Below are 8,703 nucleotides of genomic sequence, written 5' to 3' on the forward strand. Positions count from 1 at the left end.
AGACGCTGTGAGATGGAGGTGAGATGCAGGTGAGATGCAGTGAGACGCTGTGAGATGCAGGTGAGATGCTGTGAGATGCAGGTGAGATGCAGGTGAGACGCTGTGAGACGCAGGTGAGATGCTGTGAGATGCAGGTAAGATGCAGTGAGATGCAGTGAGACGCTGTGAGATGCAGGTGAGATGCAGTGAGATGCAGTGAGATGCTGTGAGATGCTGTGAGATGCAGGTGAGATGCTGTGAGATGCAGGTGAGATGCTGTGAGATGCAGGTGAGATGCAGTGAGATGCTGTGAGACACTGTGAGATGCTGAGAGATGACCTCCACGCTGTCGTCATGTCCACTGATGTGCTTCCCTCGACAGGCAGCGGCATCACACGTGTCATCGACACCACCGAACACGAGAGAGAGACACGAGACACACACACCTGCCACACACACCGGTGAGTGAAACGAATGTGTGAAAATAAATGATTAAATGAGTAAACCATGTATTTAATTTTAAGAACATTTTTGTGTTCACTATAAGTCTTCTATATGATCAGACTTGTGTGATATGAGCTTGTTCATCTCAGTACCGAGGTGTGTGTTTGTAATAGGGGAAGATGACGCCACACACCTTTGCAGCTGAACTGATGAGACGCTTGCAGGAGCTACAGACACAAACACAGACTCAAAGCCCTCCAGCGCTGAGACACACAGTGAGTTACCACCACAGATTTAAAGGGCTCATCAAATGCGTTTTCAGATCTTTGTATTTTGTTTATGGAGTTTATATTATAAAGTTTTTAAAAGTTTTTTTGCACCAAAAATGTTTACCCTGGAAATGTTTAATCAGAATATCATAACTGGATCTCCCAGTGAAGAGTCAGTCTTCTCTCTGGTGACGTATGCAGGACTTGAGTGAGTGTGTGTCCAGTCATTTAGTGCTGTTAAAAAAGCAAGCTCATCTGCACACACTTTTGACTGCCACGCCATCACCTCGACATCACTTCCTGTTACTTCATCACACTGGACATTAGAAGGATTTAAACACAATGCATTGTGTGATGCTGTATTTATGTGATGCACATTGTGACAAACGCAGTGTACACATACTGAAGTAGTGCCGAGCACAACCTGTGTGAGTAATTGCATCATTTCCTGTTCTGACAGGAAGAAGAAACAGACACCAGTCCCACTACTGCATTTGCATCGTGCCATTCGCTTAAGATGCTGGACAGTGACTGTGATACGCAGCGTAAAATCAGCACACGGCCAGACACACGTGACGTTACCGTGAAGAGCATCGTGACGAGTCCTGCACACACACACCAGTCAGTGTTCACCACATCATTCATCTGCTGATTCACATTCACCGTATACTTCAGTACTTCAGCCAAAACATGTGGAAAACGAGCTAAACATGTGCTCACTCTCAGTTCATCAGAGATCAGGATGAGTGTGTTTCTTCATCAGGTTTGGAGAAATGTAGCACTGCATCAGTGTCTCAGCAATGGATGCTCTGCAGTGAATGGGTGCCGTCAGAATGAGAGTCCAAACAGCTGATAAAAACATCACAATAATCCACAGCACTCCAGTCCATCAGTTAACATCTGAAGAAGACAAAAGATTAAACTAATTCAGCATTAAGACGTTTTTAACTCAAACACCATAGAGTCCATAATCCATAATAACTCTTCCTCCAGTGAAAAAGTGTTCTGGTGTGAATCAGGAGAGAAATCTGCACAGATCAAGCAGCGTTTAAACAGCTCTAAACACATGATGAGAGAGACAACAGCAGATGCACTTTTTCACTGGAGGAAGCGTTATTATGGATTATAGACTTGTATTTTATTTAAAAGTGTCTTAATGCTGGATGTGTCTCAGGTTTTGTCTTCTCCAGATGTTAACTGCTGGACTGGAGTGCTGTGGATTATTGTGATGTTTTTATCAGCTGTTTGGACTCTCATTCTGACGGCACCCATTCACTGCAGAGCATCCATTGCTGAGACACTGATGCAGTGCTACATTTCTACAAACCTGATGAAGAAACAAACTCATCCTGATCTGGGAGGGTTTCTGTCTGTCTCTGCAGGTGTGTGACGGTGGTGTACTGTTATGATGGAGACGTGGTCCCGTACCGGTCGTGTGTTCAGGGTGTCTCCGCGGTGACTCTCGGTCTCTTCAGGTCTCTGCTGACGCGCAGGGGGCCGTTCAGGTGAGACGCGCTCGCTCTCATCAGCGCAGGAGTCGAAGCTTTCCTCTGGATGAGCGGGTCTCTCTCATCTGTCTCTCGCTCCAGCAGGTTCTTCTTCAAGAGAGCGAGCGCTGAGTTCACCTGCGGAGCGGTTTACGAGGAGATACGAGAGGATGAGGCCGTCCTGCCCACGTTTGGCCAGAAAATCATCGCCAGAGTGGAGAGAATGACCCAGTGAACCAACACTTTATAACAACGATTGCAAACCTCTGAACTCAAGCATTGTTCTGAACAAAGTCTGTCTGTTTTATTTAAATATGAGGTTGAGTTTAGTGAAGATTTTACAGTGTGCTGCTTTTGAATAAACAGTCATTCATTTGTGAGCTTTGATGATAGTTTCTTCACAATATCACCCCACAGTCATATCACAGTATTATTCACAACTGTTTCATGAATAAAGAGAAAGAAATCCTTTGAAACACACTCATTATGATATTTGAGCACACTTTATTTTAAAAATCTAAAATATTAAAATGAAAACTAATATCTCAATAATACTAAAATAACCCTGTTTTTAAGTGTATATAGTTAATTTAATGATGTGTTGTTGTAAGCACATAATGAGGGCGTCCTAAACGAGCGACCTCTGCAGATCTGCGACCTGAACCTGCGCGCGTTTCTCAGTTCAGAGCTCACTTCTTACTCTCTACCGATCAGAACAAACACAACACATCTGTGCTTTCTGTTCCGGAGTGCTGGTTGCATTTACTATTATAATAATTATGAAATATTATGATATTTGCACGTCAAACTGACATGGCACCCATTCACTGCAGAGCATCCATTGCTGAGACACTGATGCAGTGCTACATTTCTACAAACCTGATGAAGAAACAAACTCATCCTGATCTGGGAGGGTTTCTGTCTGTCTCTGCAGGTGTGTGACGGTGGTGTACTGTTATGATGGAGACGTGGTCCCGTACCGGTCGTGTGTTCAGGGTGTCTCCGCGGTGACTCTCGGTCTCTTCAGGTCTCTGCTGACGCGCAGGGGGCCGTTCAGGTGAGACGCGCTCGCTCTCATCAGCGCAGGAGTCGAAGCTTTCCTCTGGATGAGCGGGTCTCTCTCATCTGTCTCTCGCTCCAGCAGGTTCTTCTTCAAGAGAGCGAGCGCTGAGTTCACCTGCGGAGCGGTTTACGAGGAGATACGAGAGGATGAGGCCGTCCTGCCCACGTTTGGCCAGAAAATCATCGCCAGAGTGGAGAGAATGACCCAGTGAACCAACACTTTATAACAACGATTGCAAACCTCTGAACTCAAGCATTGTTCTGAACAAAGTCTGTCTGTTTTATTTAAATATGAGGTTGAGTTTAGTGAAGATTTTACAGTGTGCTGCTTTTGAATAAACAGTCATTCATTTGTGAGCTTTGATGATAGTTTCTTCACAATATCACCCCAGTCATATCACAGTACTATTCACAACTGTTTCATGAATAAAGAGAAAGAAATCCTTTGAAACACACTCATTATGATATTTGAGCACACTTTATTTTAAAAATCTAAAATATTAAAATGAAAACTAATATCTCAATAATACTAAAATAACCCTGTTTTTAAGTGTATATAGTTAATTTAATGATGTGTTGTTGTAAGCACATAATGAGGGCGTCCTAAACGAGCGACCTCTGCAGATCTGCGACCTGAACCTGCGCGCGTTTCTCAGTTCAGAGCTCACTTCTTACTCTCTACCGATCAGAACAAACACAACACATCTGTGCTTTCTGTTCCGGAGTGCTGGTTGCATTTACTATTATAATAATTATGAAATATTATGATATTTGCACGTCAAACTGACCCTTATTATTCAAAAATCACACTGAAATTATATATAGGTATATGTTTATATGTATCTTTATTATTTTTATGAATTATATACACTGTCGTTCAAAGGTTTAGGATCAGTAAGATCTAGTCCCAGACTAAAACGCATGTCTGGGCTGTTTTAACGGAAAGAAACTGATCTTAAAATCTGTCAGTGCCATTGATTTGTCTCTAGATGCACATCAGTAGTGTTTTTATCAAAGGCAAATTTATAAAAGCTACTTAAATGTCCCAATTGAACTATGGCCTAATCCTGGTTTAACCCAAGCCCAGTCTGTGAAACCAGGCCATAATGTGATTTATGAGGACTAGCCTATATGTTCTCACCTGAGCAAACCTCATCCCGATGCAGTTCCTGGGCCCCAGACCGAAGGGCATGTACATGTAGGGGTCGATCGACTCCTTGTTGCCTTTAGTGAACCTGGGAATGAGGCAAGAGAGAGTCTGCTTGTTACAGGAATCTGTACAGACAGTTAGAACCAATGAGATGTTGGGTTTTTAGTGTAAATTAATGATTGAAAGGCGTCCCGACCTCTCGGGTTTGAAGCTCTCCGGGTCGCTCCAGTAATCCGGGTCTCTGTGGAGGGCGAAGGTTGGGATCATGACCACCATGTCTTTAGGAATGAGGAGGCCGTTGATGTCCACCGTTTTCTTACAGACCCGCTCGAGGCGACCAACAATGGGAAACAGCCGGAGAGACTCGTTCAGCGCCGCGTCCAGATACTCCATGTTCATGACGGCTTCATAGTCCACCGGAGCCTTCAACACAGTGGAGTCAGCGGGTAAAGTGTCAAACTCTTCAGAATGATCCCAGTGAGAGAGTTTCATTGAAGCTCTACCTTATCAGGGAAGGTCTGGTCGATCTCCTCCTGCAGTTTCTCCATGGCCTCTGGGTTGGTTGCCAGATTATAGAAGAAGAAGGACAGAGTGCTGCTGGTGGTCTCGTACCCGCCGAAGATGAAGATCATGGACTGCGAGAGGATCTCGTGGTCGCTCAGACCTGCACGGGACACGGTGTGAGGAACGAGCCTTCAAATACAGTGCAAGCTCTTACTCTATGGTTAACTATCTGAGATGCTTCACCTTTCTCTGTGTGTTCCTTCCCTGCTGTCTGAGAATCAACCATCAGCTGCAGGAAGTCCACTCTCTTCTACAGGAAGATGCATGCGATTTGCAGATGCTTTTATTCAAAGCCACTTACATTGGATTAAAGGTATGCATTTTGATCAGTTGATGCATTCCCTGGGAATCGAACCCATGACCATGGCGTTGTTCGTGTGAAGTGTTTGTTGTACCTTCTTGTGGTCGCTGGCCACTCTTTCAGACTTGATCTTCTTTAAGGCAGCAAAGAAGAAATCGGTCACAGATGTCGGGAAAAAGGCGAAATCCATTTTCTCCAGGACAGGAGTGATGAAAGGAAATAAAGCTGGTGCAGAAATCGAAAAAGAACAGGCTGTTCACAAAGTGTTCTACACTTGAACTGACAGGACTAGCTGTTTTGTTTACCAGTGATCAGGAACAGAGGGTTCAGTAAGTCAAACTTCAGCATTTTCTTGATGTTGGTCACAAAAGGGTCTTTGGGGTTGTTGAGAGAGTCGATGTCGACGCTGAACGCCGTGCTGGTCACCACATCCATACTGTACGCGCCGAAGAACCTGAAAACATGCGGACATGCAAACAATTGAGCCTATAATGGCCTACTATACAGAAATTGATTAAAGTAATGTAAAGCACTGCATAGACTTCACCATATAAATTAAACATAAATTGATTCATAACAAAGTTATACGATATTCAGTGAAGAGCGGTGAATAATTCTCTCATTTCCTTGTGCTGTGTGATGAACATTAATGACAGACAGCAGCAGGTTTATAAAGTAGGATGCTGTCACAGAATGCACAGATACTGACTAGCATTCGATTACCTTTCAAATGGTTTATTTTCTGTGACTGTGGACAGAAAGAAACGGACATTTTGACATATACAAAGCTCAGAATAGTCTATATTTGTCTCGAATCACGGACATGGAAAGCGCTTGGGAAACAGTGTCTCTTCCGTGGCTCAGTGTGAATATAACTCGTTTTCTAGTATCGAGCAAAAACGGCAGGAACATTCATGTGTTCATAACCGCTGGCCAAAATCAATAATTTTTTAGAGCAAGGGGGCCCCTGGTGTTTCGGGGGCCCTACGCAACAATATAGGGAGGATCGGCTCTGGCTATATGTCAGTAAAACTTAGAAAAACAAACTTTCACAACAGTGCACTTGTACTACAAAATATGCGCAAATGTTTCGTTAATTTGTAAAGTCGAAAATGAAACCATAGTTAAAATAGCTCGTTTTCCATTCTGGCATTTATGTGCCTTTTTCACATTGCATGTGGAGATTCAAAAGAGAACAGGGTTTCTTCCTTTTCCTTTGTACAGAGGTCAATTTAGGTATGATAGATCTTGCAATTAATTTACTTTGGCAACTAATAGAATGTTAAACATTCACTGTTTACTTTTCCAGAGATCATTGATTAAATAAAATGCAGTGAAGGTTGACTAAACTTTGAACTATGTAGTTATCTGCATGTCTCATCCGTGAGCATGCAATGATGGAGAACAAGCTTTTGGGGGTGTTGAGAACCAGAACCAAGCTGACGGAGCAATAAAGCTACAGTGAGCCCCTTTATTAAAATACCTGGAGGTGAGGAATAATACAGTAATTGCCATATTCACTCAGTATCACTTGATCTATCTCAATGACTCACTCTTTAATATCCACGGCTTCTCCTCGCGTTGCAGTTTTCCCCAGATTATCAACCAGAATGTGAGAGTGAGTCTTCATGATGCCAAACATCTAGAGCGAGGAACGGCAGTGTATCATCATCATCATCATGATCACACACAGGTAACAGTGATAACACACACTTCCTCCTCAGCATGAATGACTCTGTAGTTCAAACGAGTCATTTACATCTTGAGCTGAAATCTTGCCAGTACTGTAACAATATTACTGCTTCCATGTAATAACTAGGCATATTAAGTGCTAGAGGACTATTAAAGCATGAGAAGGATGCAGATGCAGATAATAGAATAAAGCATGAAGTATAATGTGAATCATTAGCTCAGCTCAGCTCCAGTCTGGGTTTCTCTCTCAGATGACTGACGGTTTATCTGTGGCATTATTAAACAGAAGAGGACATGTATGTGTGAGTGACTCCAGACTCACAGACCTCCTTTAACCTCCCGCTGGTGAAGGAGGGCGAGAGGACGCTGCGGATCCTCCTCCAGTCCTCGTCTTCAACGATGGACACGGCGTCGTACAGCGGCCCGTTCAGACGGAAGTTCTGCCGGTTCAGAGGACAAACCCAGATGAAACCACAACACAAACACACACTGTTCCAGCAGCCTGAAAACATTCAAATGATTCATGTTTATAAGTATTTGAATTGAAAGATGACGTATTTGACGTATTTTGTAGAGCGCCAGTCAAGTGGACATGGTGATTGTAAAAAACGTGCTTGCATTTTTTTGCTTCGTGAGTAAATATAACTTAATATAACCTCCCATTTCATTTGTTTGACCATCACCACGGTCCATCAATCTATGTTCTCAGTAGATCAGATCAGTATTGACGAGGCTGATTCAACTTCAGAGGATGATTTTACCCTTCTGTTGGTGAAGAGAGAGTAGCATTCTTTAACCAGGATGGTTTTGAAGATGGATTGGTCCATGATGCACAGAACGGGCTGCCTCGCATCGTAGATACTGCGAGAAACACAAACAACATTGACACTAAATTCAGAAGAATCATTCAGTGCATTATAATCATGACCAGATTCACGTTCAGTCTCTCATAATGACCTGATTCGTCATTCCAGATCTTATAAAGCTTGCCACTGATCTGATAACTACAGTGTTAAACCTTCAAACATGTTCATTTCAAACTGTTCACATCTGAATCATTTCTGTGTCAGATGTTCTGATCTGATTCTTTGAGACTGATCTGTGAAGTTCCTCCGTTAGGCTCACACTCACCCCCAGACTCGTCCGTACTTCTTCAAACACTCCACATCAAACTGATGAAACCCCTGAAAGAGCAGAGACAGATGTGTTCACGTTTGGAGAAACACGAGGGGACTATGAAAAGAAGAGAAGCTGAAGTAGACACCCAGGCTCAGGTTAGATTCATTTATTAAAGCGAGTGGATCTTCAAAGCTGCGCTACGAGTCGAGATGGACTGAGAACATCAACATCCAAATGTGTAATTTAAACACAACGTCAGATTCGTGCTGTACTTGCTTTAAAACTACAAACTCACCTTTCTATATTCCAGCATCGTTCCGAAGAACGGCAGCGGTTTGGGCCCCGGGATGCCCAGCTTCTTGAAGAAACTGTGAGGCCAGGATCCATATCTGGAAATGACATCCGAAGCGTATGAATAACAGCTTAGACTGTTCTCAGACAGATGCTATGACATAAACAGCACCAGAATGATACGACTGTAACTCTTCAAACTCTTACTAACTGACGTTTAACAGAGTCACAGGTCACTTACACATACAGAAGCGCCACAAACAGCATGAGCAGAGCCCATGTTTCAGCGGAGAAGACCAGACCGTAGCTCATGGTTTCTGCTCCGGGACGCTCAGACTAGAAGCA

General features: G+C 43.4%; 2 protein-coding genes across 4 annotated transcripts in view; one reads left to right on the top strand and one right to left on the bottom strand.

Annotated features, from left to right (window-relative positions):
- Positions 1-2,428, top strand: part of LOC107575039 (axin-1-like) — a 4,970-nt gene extending 2,542 nt beyond the window's left edge. For 2 of the 3 annotated variants that reach the window (XM_016261446.1, XM_016261445.1), the window contains exons 2-6: positions 362-440; positions 597-698; positions 1,153-1,313; positions 2,075-2,197; positions 2,282-2,428. In XM_016261446.1, the coding sequence (XP_016116932.1) occupies positions 362-440; positions 597-698; positions 1,153-1,313; positions 2,075-2,197; positions 2,282-2,414 (598 nt within the window). In that variant the 3' untranslated portion in view covers positions 2,415-2,428. The remainder of the gene's footprint in view (positions 1-361; positions 441-596; positions 699-1,152; positions 1,314-2,074; positions 2,198-2,281) is intronic. The other variant, XM_016261447.1, reaches the window with a different exon arrangement.
- A 1,885-nt stretch (positions 2,429-4,313) lies between these two features.
- LOC107575037 (cytochrome P450 3A27-like) lies at positions 4,314-8,703 on the bottom strand. Its single transcript, XM_016261444.1, has 12 exons — positions 8,600-8,703; positions 8,363-8,456; positions 8,080-8,132; positions 7,710-7,809; positions 7,275-7,388; positions 6,810-6,898; positions 5,562-5,710; positions 5,351-5,481; positions 5,139-5,205; positions 4,895-5,055; positions 4,588-4,814; positions 4,314-4,476 (listed from the first exon to the last, which is right to left on the bottom strand). The coding sequence occupies exons 1-12, from the start codon at positions 8,668-8,670 to the stop codon at positions 4,314-4,316; spliced, it is 1,419 nt and encodes a 472-aa protein (XP_016116930.1). The 5' UTR covers positions 8,671-8,703.

The sequence above is a fragment of the Sinocyclocheilus grahami genome, unplaced genomic scaffold (genome assembly GCF_001515645.1).
Source record: "Sinocyclocheilus grahami isolate Dianchi unplaced genomic scaffold, SAMN03320097.WGS_v1.1 scaffold2445.1, whole genome shotgun sequence".
Lineage (NCBI taxonomy): Eukaryota > Metazoa > Chordata > Actinopteri > Cypriniformes > Cyprinidae > Sinocyclocheilus > Sinocyclocheilus grahami.

What these genes read in the sequence shown, in the direction of transcription:
- LOC107575037 (XM_016261444.1), bottom strand. Translation starts at nt 8,670, where the DNA reads ATGAGCTACGGTCTGGTCTTCTCCGCTGAAACATGGGCTCTGCTCATG. An exon ending in TTTGTGGCGCTTCTGTATGT is followed by an intron (nt 8,457 to 8,599) that starts GTAAGTGACCTG and finishes TGTCATTTCCAG; the next exon opens with ATATGGATCCTGGCCTCACA. An exon ending in GAGAGCTTCAAACCCGAGAG is followed by an intron (nt 4,477 to 4,587) that starts GTCGGGACGCCT and finishes CCTCATTCCCAG; the next exon opens with GTTCACTAAAGGCAACAAGG.